A 15,551-nucleotide genomic window follows, 5' to 3' on the forward strand; every position below is an offset into this window, starting at 1 on the left:
TTACCAACTTTTACTCGCCAAAACTTTTCTTTTCCTCTGGCGTACGGTGTATCTTTACTTTTCGAAACACCCTCGTAGTAAGCAATAGTGTTCTTAAACGATGTGTATCTCATTAAAAAAACGTGGTATATTATACATTAACGTGCATTTGATTCTGGACTATCAAAGAAATTTCTGTAAAATTCGGAGAGTTGGCCATTAGTTTGTACATCAAGCTCTCTTGTTATACAAAAAAAGACGAGTTCCGTATTTGTTACCAACTTCAACGAAATTACTAGTGTTGACAGTTAATTTAATTCAATAGCTTTATAAACCTTTATGGTGGTTACAGCATCAGACTACGGATATAAACGGTCCGGGTTTGAACGCAGTTAACATCAAAGAACATCTCGCTCGATCTCTCTTTACACTTTTGAACATATAATTTTCTAACTACTCGACAGGTGGCGGCATTACTCTTTTTCACATCGCTTGCAAATTGGCTGAGTCTTAAAGAATGAAGATCTGAAGATAATTTTTATAAAGTTTATTTATGGTCAGTGTCTATGTATTTTTCCAGAAAAAATTTATGAGCAGACCGATATATTTTTTAGTGACGATAGTTTTAAGGGTATACTTTTATTTTACGGTCAGCGACTGGAAGTCTTTACCGGTCATTGAATGTAATCTAGCTGTTAAATATTTTAGAAATGCTTTTTTCCTTCAATTTTTGCCTCAAGAATACTCTCGTATGAATGAAGAATTGCATAATATAATAACTGCATAATTTACAGCACACAACAGAGTTTTGCCTTAAACCTTACTTTGATCACTGAGAACTATCGAACAAACCATACTTTAACAAATAGGGACTTGTTCCTCTGCCTCTTTTGATTAAACTACTTTACACGAGTTTGTCTCTTTGCTTTTCTACCTTCATTTGATGTTTGGACACTGAGAAAGGTTCTTGTTTATAGAATTGAAACTATATTATGTCTCTTTATGTACTTTCATTTGTACCTTATTCACGTTGTTTTTGGCTTTAAACCCTGAAAACCTTTTTGAGAAGTGATTAACCATGCTCACACTTGGGACATAATATTGGTAAGTTTATGTAAAATTTCTGATATAATGTTATTCAATTTGCATTCAATTTCATCATGAAATATTTACATTTATGAAAATCTATGTAAGCTATAAGTTAACATCTACCGACATTTAAAATTATAAGAATATTCATTAGTAAATGTACAAATACCTGAACATGGTTGAACTAAATCACTAGTTTAACTGTTGCTAAATCTATATTACATGAGTAAATAAAATTACTACAACAGGGCTGTCCTAGTATCCTAAAATGAAAGCTTAGGGTTAGCTGGTTCGAATCTCACAATAACAGCGCATGCATATTTTTTATATTCATCTCTAACTTGTTTATCGGTTCTTTAAGTTGTCAAAGGCTCATATTTTGTCTTGAGTATTTTGTCTTGAGTTCACAAACCTGCAAATGTATGTGTAACAATAAATTTTTAAAAAAAATGTCTCTTCGAATAACAATGATTTTTTTTAAATTTATCATTACACCAGCCTCGTCTTTCAACTAAACGCTAATTAAGATGAACATAATGGGTTCGAATCAAAGCGTCACTTTGAATGTATTATAGCAAATAAATAAAACGCGTTTAGATACATATACAGGGTCGAATATTTAATGCAAATAAATATCTCTTGACAAATTGCAGAACAGATAGTCCCGCAGTGGACTGATCGTTAAGACATGGTTCCCAGCAGATTACCGAAGTCAAGCATCAGTGTGCGGTCAGTGTGACAGTGGCTGCGGTCAGTGTGCGGGTGGGTGACCGCTTGGATTAGTCTGCGTAGGGACCAAGGGTGTGTGGTATTGGTCTTCGTTAAACTGTTCTACAGTAAAGTGCTGAACTTCGCTTGCAGGTCTTCGCTTCACCGAACTGGGGGCTGCCATCCCATCTGCAGAGGATCAAAATTGTGATGGCATGTCTTCGGATCATCCTCAGGGATGTTTCCCAGACCATTGCCTACAGCTTATTGTGCAGCTCTAGTACGACGTAAATAAATGCAGCAACAGAGCAAATAGCTTAAACATGAGAAATACAGCACAAAGATATTGAACCCACTATCTCTACGCTTCTAAGCGTTTGGCAGAAGCACAACACCCAACGGCAATGGAGATCACAGAAATATCTGCGCAGATTCATCATGATAATCCACTAACAGCTCTAAAGCGTATATGTAGTTAGTTTGAATCCCGCTCTAGCATTCGATGTATATTTTTGATGTCTTTCGTGAAATTTTTATGTCTGTTTTTCAAACTGAAAAGAGTTTTTTAGCCATTCTTTATATTTACAAAAAAGCTTACATCTCAAAACTCCTTAAATTTAGATTTAAATGCGACATTCTTGTTCCTTTAACCCTTGTTATAATTGGGAAACTACATTAGAGTAAGAAATAATTTAACAGTCATCTCTCCTATCAACCCTTTAAATAAACATAGAAGATTAAACATATTATTTCCCTTCTATTTCGTAAAAGGTAAATAGATCAAAAGATTAAAATTTTAAAATAAATTATAAAGGTAGGTATGCACTTTGCGTAACACTAGAGCTGCACAATGGGCTATTGGCGACGGTATGGGAAACATCCCTGAGGATGATCCAAAGACATGCCATCGTAATTTTGATCCTCTTCAGAGGGGGTGGCTCCTCTGCTTTGGTAGCCGGACGACCTGCGCGCGATGTCGAGCACTTACTTCACTGTAGAACAGTTTAATTACTCGCACCCTTGGTCCCCACGCAGAATGATCAAAGTGGTCACCCACCCGCTTACTGACCTCAGCTAGTGATGCTTAACTTCGGAGTTCGACTGGGAACCGAGTCTTTACGATCAGTCCACAATAAATTATAAAATGTTTGATAGTTCTGAAGGTTATTTTGGTAGTTTTATCGAGATACTTTAGAACATGGAATATTTAGAAAATGGAATATTTGGTTAAATTTGTATTTGTTGCTAAATATTTGCTAATAAGAAGTATCATTTTGAGAAACAGAATTTCCGGTAATCCGTAATTTTGGTTTAATTTTCAGAATTGAGGTTTCTCGTCTTCAGAAAGTTCTTTGCCATACAAATATGGTGATTTCGTAAAATTCGCTTTTCTGTGTAATTGATAGCCACCTCCTTGTTCATTGGTCACAACATGGGAGCATTGGGGATGGGGTAAGTTTAATTGAATTCTCTTATTACTTACTTTCAATTTCGTTGATATTGACTTTATTGCAATGGAATTATTTAGTTATATTTATATATCGGATCATTCTGGAATGCAAAGTGGGTGATGATCTTCTAGCGCATTTGGTGTAGGTGGATTTGGAAATCTAATTGTCCTTTATTTGTAAGACATAAACTCCCATCGAGAGCAGTTGCCTTTAGGAACTAGAGTTGCATTAGAACCTCATTCCATTTGCAACAAACCTAAATTGTGACACCGTTTGTGTTGGCTGGCAATTGTTCCGATTCTTCAATTTTATTAAAAAATGTGCGAAATAATGAATTCACGGAGTAATTAGAGACAATCTACCACAGAAACAACCTCTCAAGTATCTGTAGAAATTAAAAAAGAAAACCGTGGAACATTAGACGAAATATCCGCGTAAGAAATATGTGTTGTAAAATGAAATAACAGGTGCGTGGTGTGCTGGGCTTTAGATTTTGAAAACAGATAAGCTCTCGAAAAAAAATGGTACCATACAAGAGGAAAAAATTGAAATTGTTCTACTCAAGTAAGTTTTTATATTTGTTAATGTTTCCTTATATTTGTTAATTTCATACTTAATTTTTGACGCGAATTTGCACAAATTGTCTAATTATAAGAAAATAGTAGGAGTTTTTAATCCACAGTTGAACAATCGAAAGAATTTGTCGAAAAATGTTAACTATCATTAGGGCCGAAGCTCCCGTTTCGAAAACAAGCTATAAAAACAAAAAATAATTACATTCTTAGTAAAAAAATTCTTATTCTTCTTTACAGGAACATTATTAAATGCAATAATTCTGAAAAATTTCAGAAAAAGTAAATAAATTCCTTTGATATAACCACACCTAATGCGTAAATTACCATATATTAGACATGGCTTTCGAACTATTAAGGACCCGCAGTGGACTGATCGTTAAGACACGGTTCCCATCAGATCACCGAAGTCAAGCATCACTGGCTGCGGTCAGTGTGCGGGTGGGTGACAGCTTGGATCAGTCTACGTAGGGACCTAGGGTGCGCGGTATTGGTGCTCGTTAAACTGTTCTACCGTAAAGTGCTCGACTTCCCGTGTAGGTCGTCGGGCTTCAGAGGATCAAAATTGCGATGGTATGTCTTCGGATCATCCTCAGGGATGTTCCCAGACCATCTCCAATAGCCCATTGTGCAGTTCTAGTGCGACGTAAATGAACTACTACTACCATTTAGAACCATTAAGATTAAGCTTTAAAATGTGAAAATCGAATCATTAGATAAAAAAAATTCAGATATTTCACACTTTTTGAGCACTATACTTGTTAGAATAAAAGCAATTTAATAGATCCATAATTTTATACAGAAATGGCTGTAAGCGGCTTTAAAAGTAACAACTGTATTTTACTTTGAATGATTTTAATGGGAGATTAGAAAGAAAAGGAGATGTGCTAAAATTACTGAGAGCTAGTTTAAATGTTATCAAAATTCATTCTTAAGTGTGTATTTTTGTTAAAATTCCATTGGTGAGCAATACAATAAACACAACGGCAAATATTATTAATTAGTTTATTAGTGCAAAAGTAGAATATTCAGAGTGCAGTGTAAACATGATTTGCTAACCACCTTAAAAGGCTTACATAAAATTCAAACAAGTATATAAAATTGAAACTATTCTCACTGATGTTGTTAATTTGATACACTTTGATGAGTATTGTCAACATTTTTAAGCTAAATTGGAACCGCAATAGCAGATCCAGTCTTCTGCGAATCTACAAACATTTTTCCTGGCTCGTTTGTTCCAACGCAAAAAATTTTCATCCAAAAGCAGCTTATCTAAAAGTGGAAGAAGAAAACACATGTCTTATACAAATCTGCAACAGTACAACATATTCCTTGCACTATCTAAATTCTCAACTGATTCGCGACTTTGGTATATGCATGCTCAATAGTAGCGTAGTCGAGGTGCTGTGATTGTATTTTAGAACTTGATCCGACTACTGGTTCAAACGCTATAGCCCATCCCCAGGTCTTACGCGGTAATGCATTTGAAAAATTATGATTTTGGTAACTTTGGAATATCAGGAATGGAATAACAATACATACTTTCAGTGAATTGAACTTTTATTTCTCTTTTAAATCTTATATTGCAAAAATCGAAAAATACGGTAAAAATCGAAAAATAATAAAAAGTAAGAGCGCAAAAATAATTTCAGTGCTAAATGTCAATTTGATTTATAGACGACTAAGTAAATACTGATACTGTTATTTAAAATCATTAGTAATTATGGTATTGATATATTAAAAAAAAGATTAATTTTAATTGCCAGAAATACTATTTAGTGATTTCTTTTATCCAACCTGCATCCTGAAAAACCCGATTTAGGTAGGAAATTTGTGTATTTTATAAAGTTTATTCATGTAATGGAAATATTTCTTTTCAAAATAAAATGAACGATTTCGCATTAAATAGAGCCGAAAGCCATTTTTCAAAATTACCCATCATGCTGAGATAGGTTTTTATAATTATTTGTCGGAGTTTAACAATGATTTTACTTTTTAACCTGCGCCACCGCATGCTCTCTTCAATTGCCAACTCTTGAGTTATACTCTTTTCAGTTTTGATGCTGATTCTTGAAAATAAAAAAAGTATTATTTTATTTATAAAATACATATTGTAGTTTTAATCAAAAAATATTTTTGAATATGTTAATCTTAACAAAAGGAACGATAACTCTAAAAAGTAATCAAATGCAATGTGCTTGAAAAAAGTCGCGATAATCTTATATTGTAAAACACATTGAATCACAAATGGTTTTTATCTTTCTGGAGATATGTATATTTTTAAAAATTTTGATACAAATGTTACGATTTATGTATGGCAACATCTAATCTTTTCCTCTTATTTCTTTAAATTTGTTTATCATTTTTTGCTACTTTTGACATCAAGTCATAAGCAAGCTAATAAAATGATCTCACAAGTGGAAAAAATTTTCCAGAAAATTGGTAAATAATTATTATTTAAAGCGAAAAATTGAAAGAATTTTGATAACTTTCAAACAGATCGGAATTTTGAAAAAATCATGTTAAGTTTATAATTGAAAATCCCTTTTATCACGTCAAATTTTAACTCTGTAGCATTTCAGCGGGCAGTAGAATGTCTATCTTATTTTTTTTCCTTATCTTCAAGTATGAAAATTTGTAATTCTCGAACTAAAAATCAGATCCTAATTTCTTTAGTACTTGTGCATTTTTCTACACAAATTCATAATTTTAATTTTTTAAGTTTTAAAAATTTTGCGTAGAAAGAGCGATAAAATCGCCAAAAAAGGGAACTTAAATTTCAGCAACTTTAGAACAAATTGGAATTGAAAAAAGAATACTAGAATAAAAATTCCTAAATAAACATGGTTTATTCAGCCAACATTGTCAAATTATGACCAATTTTGTCAAATTTTTACTGTTGCGCTGTCTTTCCGCCGATTATAGAGTGACCCGCACAAGGTTTTTTTCTATACGATTAACAGTTAATAATTTCAGAATTTATTATTGAATGATAATTGTTTTAATCCATTGAGCTAAAAAAACGAATTAAAATAATTATTATTCGATAAATAGTTCAAAAATTACTAACTGTTAAACTTGTAGATACTATGCGGGTTATTTTATAGGCCGTAGGTTCAAACTTTAACTGCGAAGTTGAAATTTGACATGCTGAAAGGGCCATGTTTATTTTTTAACTTTATCCGAGCATTTTGGACTCCAATTTGCTCATATCCCACCCACACCCAGGTTCATATCCCAGTGGTGGCAGGTTGATGCGATTTCAGCTACCGGTTCGCACCAACCACAGTGCTGACGTAAAATATCCTCAGCGGTAGACGGTATATGGGATATAACCCATCACCATCTAGCTAATCGTGATGTCTTTTGTGGTTTGTGCTCCCCATGTAACGCTGATGCAGGCTAGTCCCATCAAAAAGTTCTCTACGAAGTTTAGTACAATGTTTGATCCAGAAGTTCTATTATGTTTTTGGCTGGTATCAATATTACAAGCCTATTAAGTTGAACTCTGATAGCCGTAAACTCATAATTAGGTCACCTGTTTAACTCCGGTTATAAAATAAAATAAAATCCATTGAATTTCTCGTTATTTTTGTTTACTCATCGTTGTAATTTTAATCTTCTAAGTTTAGCAGTTTTTGCGCAGCAAATCGTTAAGTTGAAGAAACATAAACGTAACATAACGTTAAGTTGAAGTAACGTAAACGTAACGTTAAGGTTAACACCAAACCCAGCGATGATGAGCCATACGATTTCTTAATAGAGTGGCAACAGTAAAACTTTTTGGACCATACAATTTAATTTTACAATAAAAGCGATTATTCAACTACACGTTCTCATTAAACTATTTTAATATGATATATTACGTGATTATTTCCATGAATTATTGAAATATTTAGTTGTACATAGTTTAGGAATAAATGTTTTTCAACTAGCTTCGTGAAACTCAACTTCTGAATATTGTAATTTTTAAAAACCCACACTTTACAATTTAATTTTGCAATAAAAGCGATTATTCAACTACACGTTCTCATTAAATTATTTTAATATGATATATTACGTGATTATTTCCATGAATCATTGAAGTATTTAGTTGTACATATTTTAGGAATAAATGCTTTTCAACTAGTTTTGTGAAACTCAGCTTCCAAATATTGTAATTTTTAAAAACCAAAACTTTACAATTTATTTCACAATAAAAGCGATTATTCAACTAGACGTTCTCATTAAATTATTTTTATGTGATATATTACGCGATTATTTGCATGAATTATTGAGATATTTAGTTGTACATATTTTAGGAATAAATGCTTTTCAACTAGTTTTGTGAAACTCAACTTCCGAATATTGTAATTTTTAAAAACCCAAACTTTACAATTTATTTTACAATAAAAGCGATTATTCAACTACACGTTCTCATTAAATTATTTTAATATGATATATTACGTGATTATTTCCATGAATTATTGAAATATTTAGTTGTACATATTTTAGGAATAAATACTTTTCAACTAGTTTTGTGACACTCAATTTCTGAATATTGTAATTTTTAAAAACCCCGACTACCTTTTTAACTCACTTTGCTAGTGGAGAAAATTGGGTGAATGTTTCACCCTTACACGCTATTTCCCGATCTAATAACATAGAGAAACCGGTTTTGCTATGCAGAGAAAACTGCAGGTTAAAATACGACATTTTACGTGCAGAACATTCCATGGGTTAAAACATGGATGAAATCACTTTAAATTAAATTTATTCTTTTAAAAGTAGATTTCGTGGTAAGATTCTTCAAACGGAGTTTTAAAATTCTCTTAAATAGATTTTCATAGCCTTTATGAAATGAGTGGAATTTCTAATTAGAAATGAACCTATTGAGAATATTTCTTGATCATAGCCGAAAGGTGATAATTACATTTCCGAACAATCCTTTAATTCCGACTGAAATGTCACCCTCATTCATTAAAAGTAAAACCAGTACTAGTACAACCAGCTTTGCAGTCTAGCGTTGGTGTAATGAATCCTATAATGAAGTATTACCTAGAGATAGTTTCCAAGGAAACGGGGAAATGAGATGGTAAAGCAAATGTTGTTCAACAAAGGGACTATTTAATTGGCCTCAATATTACACAGAATATGATTGATGAAATGACGGATCACTGCTTGTCCTATCGATGTCATAAGAAGTTTGTTCATGAAGTAAGATGTTGATAAGAGCACTGAGATTTCTAGAAACTCGACAAAGTTTGTTTAAAAGAATTAACCATTATTCAAATTACGAAAATTGAATGGTGCTTAACATTATTCATTAAATATTTTAATCCCTATTCTATTGATACCAACAGAAAATGCGTTTTATTATTCATAAAAAGATTTAATCATTATCCATTTTATAAAAATAGCATAATGCTTGTTATAATTCATAAAAAGACCTAACTATTAGTGTATTTATAGACATATTATAATGTTTGTTATAATTCATAAAAAATAACCACAATTCAAATTATACAAATTAGATAGTGCTTAATACTATTCATAAAATGACTTAACTATTATTAAATTGATACAAATAGAACAATGCTTTTTATAATTCTCAAAAACTTTTAACCATTACACACTGTTTAAAAATAGAGTAATGATCTGATATTTTAATGATTTTTAGAATTTATTAACCTCTATTCAATTTATACAAATAGCGCAATGCTTGATATAATTCATCAAAAAACTTTACCCTCATTCAAATTTTTCAAATTGTGGTAAAGTTTCTTGGATAATTAATTTAGTTTAATACTTGTTATAATGCATAAAAACCTGATCAACTACTCAATTTATACGAATAGTATAATGCTTTTTATAATTCATGGGAAGACTTAATCATTATTCAAATTGTACAAATGGAACAAAATTTGTCATAATTCACGAAAAAAACTAACCATTATTTGAATAACGTAAATTGAATTCTGGTTGGCTGGAAATAGTTGCTGGAACAAGTACTGAGATTACAACTCAAAAATACAAACTCAATAAGATCAAAATAAAGCTAACATCTATCCAATTTGCACAAAAGTGAATTAGTCTTATAGCTTTTCATAAAAAGAATTGACTGTTTTTCATTTAATACAAATATTACAATGCTTTTAATTATTCATTCAAATACTTAAACATTACTCATTCTGGGTCACCTCATTAAAAGACAAACTCTCTATCACCTGAACCACCGCGGTTCGATGCCAAAGCATTTTTTTAATATTTCGTTTTATAACCGACTTTAATCAGCTGACTAAATTCCGGATCTACAGCTATCATATGTTGAACAACTTATCCTTTTAGTTTTGAACCCAACCCAGAAGACATAGGAGTTCCTGGATCGAGCATTGGGACAAACTAGCCTTCGCAAAGGAAGTTTAGATGTAACTAACCCGTATTTGCGTTACAGTGGGAGGAAAGTAACAAAAACCTCCCATTTTTAGCTCTATTGCATGGGGAAACTATTGGTACGAAGTAGATAATTTATCGAATTCTCGATGGAGGACGTGTCTATAGTGTTTCCTTAATCCAAAATTTAAAGCACTCGATATAACCAAACCTCGATAATATAACCAACCAACCATTAGAAATTTATGTGGAAAATGCTTCAGAAGGATGTTGAAAACAACTGTAACTCATCTGGATAAAAAGTCAAAGGAAACCTACCAAATCCTGAATTATTCCATGAGCAAAGAAATGGCAATAAAGCATGAAAATAAAATTACTATAGTAATTTGGTCTGTTTTTTACAGTAATCGATCAAAATATTTTCTATGGTTGAATATCACGATTTTAAAGTGAATAATTCTGAAACTAATATTACCAAGTTTTTAAATTTAGAATAAGAATAAAGTTTTATTAAAAATATTAAACAATGATTAAATGTAAGAGCTTTAAAAATGAATAGGCTTTTATATGCAAATTACATTGAAATTATAAATGGCAATAGAAATATTTATGTACATTTATAAAAATCTTTTCATATCTGTGAAACATTCACATATTATCAATATTTATTTTCTGAAATTGATTAAAATAAAATAAAATAATTGTAATCTCTTTATATAGTCGAATCGATTTAATTTACATAACAGTTTTTATATGAAGAAAATTTCAGTTTGTTAAAATAGTTCAGCGACTCCAAAATGTGAATAAAAAGCGTAATATTATCCGAACTCGTTTTATAATTCTAGAAATTTAATAATTGCACTTTATGGGTGGTTCAACGGCTTTTCATTCAGAAAGGATTTTTTTTAATCATCTTCAAAAATCAAAGAGTAGACTTCGCTTTTATTGGAATTTAATAGCTATAGGCTCTTTCTTAAGAAATGAAGAAAAAAAGGAAAAGTAGATTAATGTTCAGAAGATTAATCGATACAAAATAATTGGAGGAAATTTTGAAGGAGATTTAATCTTCTATTTTTGTTCCCTTAAAGCCGTATAATGATTAAAGTAATTTTAGGAGTAATTTAATTTTTGCACGGAGAGGACTTTCCGCTGTACAATGCGTAAAATATTTAATATTTTCAATTTATGATAGCTTGTTGTATTCGAAATTGAACTAATTTTTTTGTGCAGATATTTTTAAATGATTTTAATTACAAAAAATAGTTTCTATTTCACTATTTTTAAATTTTTTTTTTAAATAAAATTTGTGCTTGTAATATAACAAGGTCATTCACAGGCACCATTTTTAAACTGTTTAAAATATTAAAACTGCTTAAAATATTAAAACTGTTTAAAATATTAAAGCTTTTTTTAAATGGAAAAGTATTATTATATGCTGATCGGCCTGTGTTGGGGGCAGGGAATTGTCCTTGCATAAGAAAGGTTCTGGGTTCGAATTCCGGGCAAGGCATGGATGTTCTTTCTCTCTCTGTACTATCTGTCCTCACTGTGGGAGCGACGTTGGCCCACCTAATATGGTGCCCGTGAAAGAGAGGCCAACAAAATCGCCCTGTATATGCCTGAAATGACGGATGTTAACACAGGTGGGCATTGGAGGAAAAAAAAGTATTATTATATGGATAGAGATTTTTTTTAAAGAAAAGAATTTTACTTGTCACCAAAATACAAACGCACGGAATTCCTATACTGATATTTTAAACTATCATAACAGCAACATAAATAGATTATTTGTTCACATTTAATCCCTTTTATGTATGTGTTAGTTTCTTCTGTATTCGTGCAGTTGCGTTTTTTTTTTTAATTTTTAATTTTTTTAATTTTATAACCATCGTCGCACAGCCGACCCAATTTTTCGGGCTTACGACAACTAATGTTCAACTAATGTTCAACAAGGGAACTCCTGGATCGAGTATTGGGAGAAGTACTTACATGGAGTACTTTTTTGATGGAACTAACCAGCATTTGCGTTACATGGACAGGGAGATCACGAGAACCTCCCACGGTTAGCCTGACCGTAAGGGGACTCTAACCCATGATCCATCTACCACCGAGGATATTTCAAGCCAGCACTGTGGTCGATGTAAGCCGAATGCGGAATTCGTATCGACTGGGATTCGAACCCGGTTCGCCTCGCTGGAGGGGAAAGCTCTATCCCCTGAGCCATCACGGCCCAGATTCGTAGTTTGTACAAAATGCTCAGTTTGTAAATGTATGAACATGGTGTTAAAAAAATTTCCATATTATTTCCTTAAATGTAAGTATTTTAGCACTATAATGTGTACTATGACGAGAACATTGACAAGTCTAATGAGAATTTCAGTCCTCGCAACTGAAAAATGGCTTACACTCCGTTTTAATTTTTGATAAAATTTACTGTACAGTAAAAAAAAAATTGTACAGTTGTCGCCATTTTTAACGTTGAAGTAAACTTAAGTTTTAACAGTGCATGCACTCAAATTTTTTAACTAAATTTCCACTCTTATAATTTTGTTCTTTTAATTATTCATTTTTTGTTTGTTTGTTTACTGACAACACATATTTTCATTCGCGTTAGAACCCAATTAATGGTTCCATTTGAAAAAAAAATTCGTTTAGAAAAGGAGTACATTTTTAGCAATATAATCTCACTAATTCCTTCAAACAATTGTTATTTTGACAATTTCATATAATTCTTTGCATGATAGCTACGGTTTTGCACCTGAAATAGCATTATTTTACCTCAATATCGAAAATGGTGCCAACTTTACATTAAAAGGTTTTACACAGTGCGGATAGGCATGTTTCCGCATTTATGCTAGAATCCAATAGAGGATAAAATTTAGTTCATTTTTCTAAACTGTACTTTTGCCAAATTTTGCAATCACCTGCAAAACCGGAATTAATAAAGTGTTTTCTGCTGTTTGGTAACGAAAATAATGTTTGGTTATTTTCAATAGGATTCAGGTATAAGAGCTCGGATCAAAAATTATAATAAAATGCTAGGTTTCTAAATTGTTAACAGTTTTATCACTAAATAAATAAATATGTAAAATTATGTGCATAATTTGAAGAAAATGAAAAATATCTAAATACTTACCAGTTCCTTCACATGGCATAAATTCCTTCATTTCTTTCAATAAATCAGTTATTTTTTCGACATCTCTGCACCAAAATATAAAAACGAATATTTTACTTCCAAAATTATTAATTAAAATTATAAAGTTGATCATTTTAATTAGGAAAATAAAGGCATGTAGACAAATGGGAGCTAAATCAGATTAAAAAAGTCAAAATAAGAAAAATTCTAACTTTGAATCGTAATAATAATGTAACGTATAGAAAAATTCGTATAGAAAAATTCATATAAAAAAATTCATATTAAAATTCTTAAGATTTATGCATATTCGTTTCTTTTTAAAAAAATATAGTGGTTATACTAAAAATAAGCTATAAACTTTGTAATAATAAAATTATTTACTGCACAGTGCACAGAAAAATGAACGAGCAACCCAGAATAACTTTTGATCTAATGATCGGATCTTCACGTTCTAGGACTCAATCTTGATGGTTCGAACGAGAAAACTCCAAATGCAAATTAATTAGTACAGACGATATTTTAAGTTACGAAATAAGATACAAAGCGTACTTATTTTGAATAAAAATTGTGTTTGTTCAATGAATTCAGATTGCTAACACCCAAAATATAGCTGGTAGCCGCAATTTATTAAATATGCTCTTCATAGTCTGGTCAGAAAAGCGATCCACGCCCTGTAATTCAAAGTGTTACTTTTTGCGTACGTTTGTCATATCTTAGGAGTTTTTTAAGTGAATCGAAAAATTTTATTCAAAGATGATTTTATTCAAAAAATAATTAATCATATATTATATATTATTCAAAAAATAATGTTCAATATTTTACTATGTTGTTTAATTGTAGTAGATAAATTTTTAATTTCAAGGTATGCAAGCATTTACATAATTTCAAAGAATGTAACTTCACATGGCAAAACGCAAAACGTGAGAATGGAATAGTTTCTGAGAAATTTTAAATATACTACTTTTTAGGAATTCATAATTTAAAATGTCATTTTCATTAATCAATTAGCATCTTTGAGATCGTCTTCTCAAACCATAACGATTGAGTCCTAGAACGTGAAAATCCGATCATTAGATCAAAAGGTATTCAAAGTGGTCGTTGTTCTATTTTATTTATTTATTTATTTGGTGCACAGTACATAGTCATAATAATAAAAAAATTAGTTCTAACTTTGAAAAAAAAATTACAATTAGTTTTAAATATTATTTTCTTAGTAATTTTGTTTTGAAAATTTTTTAATTGAATCTTTAAATGTTTTATAAGTATTCTTCTAAAGTGCAATGAATCGCATTTTAATGAATTAGATTGGCATAATGGTTACTTGATTTTCATGCGTAACATGTGTGTTCTCTTTTCACATTAGGTTTGCACATAATTATAATTATTATCCGGTTATAAGGCTTGAACGGAATTTCAAGCCTCATAGCCGGATTTGAAGGCTTTGATCAAGATTTATCTGTATCGAGTTAGAACACAAAATAAACGAAACACCCAGAATAACTTTTGATCAAATGATCGGACTTTCGCATGATCGGACTCAATCTTAAGTTTTCGAGTAGGTGATCACAAATATGCTTTTTAGCAAATGTAGACGATACTTAAAGTTACTAAATAAGACACAAAATCCTACTTTCTCTGAATAATCATGCCTTTATTTCGATATGTTATGATTTTTAACCTCAAAAATATGAAGGGTAGCCGCAAACTGGGAAATATGGACCCAGCAGTTTGGTCAGGAGACAGTCGAAAGTTTGAACACCTTAATGACAATTTTACTTTTTGTGTATTTCACCATATCTTTAGAATTTTCTAAGCGAATCACACATTTCCGCGCGCAATTATAAAATTCTCTTAAAAAAATAGTTTTTATAAATTATTTATTATTTTTTAATATTTCATTTGTTAATGATCAAAAATATTCTGAATTGTAAGGTATTCAAATGTTTACATTATTTTATTGAATGAAGTTTTATATCGCAAAATGCAAAGTTTAATTTAACTTGATCGAATAATTTTGTAAGAATCGATTTAAAAAAAGTATATATTTATATTGCAAATTATATTTTTTGTTACCATTTGGCCGATTTTATTCAAATTTAGTACTTTTACATATGAAATAAGCTTCTTTAAATTGGTTTTAGAATTTGTATACTAATTGAATTTGTATTTGTATTCTAATTGGTTAGAATTTGTATTTGTAATAATTTAAGATGGTTTTGATTGTTTTCAAGAAAAATAATAAAA

At 30.8% G+C, this 15,551-nt stretch overlaps 1 protein-coding gene and 1 long non-coding RNA gene across 3 annotated transcripts in view; one reads left to right on the plus strand and one right to left on the minus strand.

The window, feature by feature from the left end:
• Positions 1 to 2,982: 2,982 nt before the first annotated feature.
• Positions 2,983 to 15,551, plus strand: part of LOC139425993 (uncharacterized) — a 46,914-nt gene continuing 34,345 nt past the window's right edge. Inside the window, exon 1 of one of the 2 annotated variants that reach the window (XR_015435610.1) lies at positions 2,983 to 3,228. This is a non-coding gene — a long non-coding RNA (uncharacterized LOC139425993). The other variant, XR_011637223.2, reaches the window with a different exon arrangement.
• LOC107442027 (regulator of G protein signaling 7-binding protein A) overlaps positions 4,791 to 15,551 on the minus strand; it is a 48,152-nt gene continuing 37,391 nt past the window's right edge. The window contains exons 5-6 of the mRNA XM_016055468.5: positions 13,308 to 13,372; positions 4,791 to 5,071 (exon numbers count right to left, since the gene is read on the minus strand). Of these exons, the coding sequence (XP_015910954.1) occupies positions 4,962 to 5,071; positions 13,308 to 13,372 (175 nt within the window). The 3' untranslated portion in view covers positions 4,791 to 4,961. The remainder of the gene's footprint in view (positions 5,072 to 13,307; positions 13,373 to 15,551) is intronic.

The sequence above is a fragment of the Parasteatoda tepidariorum genome, chromosome 7 (genome assembly GCF_982258835.1).
Source record: "Parasteatoda tepidariorum strain Cologne lab strain chromosome 7, Ptep-v5.0, whole genome shotgun sequence".
NCBI classification, from domain to species: Eukaryota; Metazoa; Arthropoda; class Arachnida; order Araneae; family Theridiidae; genus Parasteatoda; species Parasteatoda tepidariorum.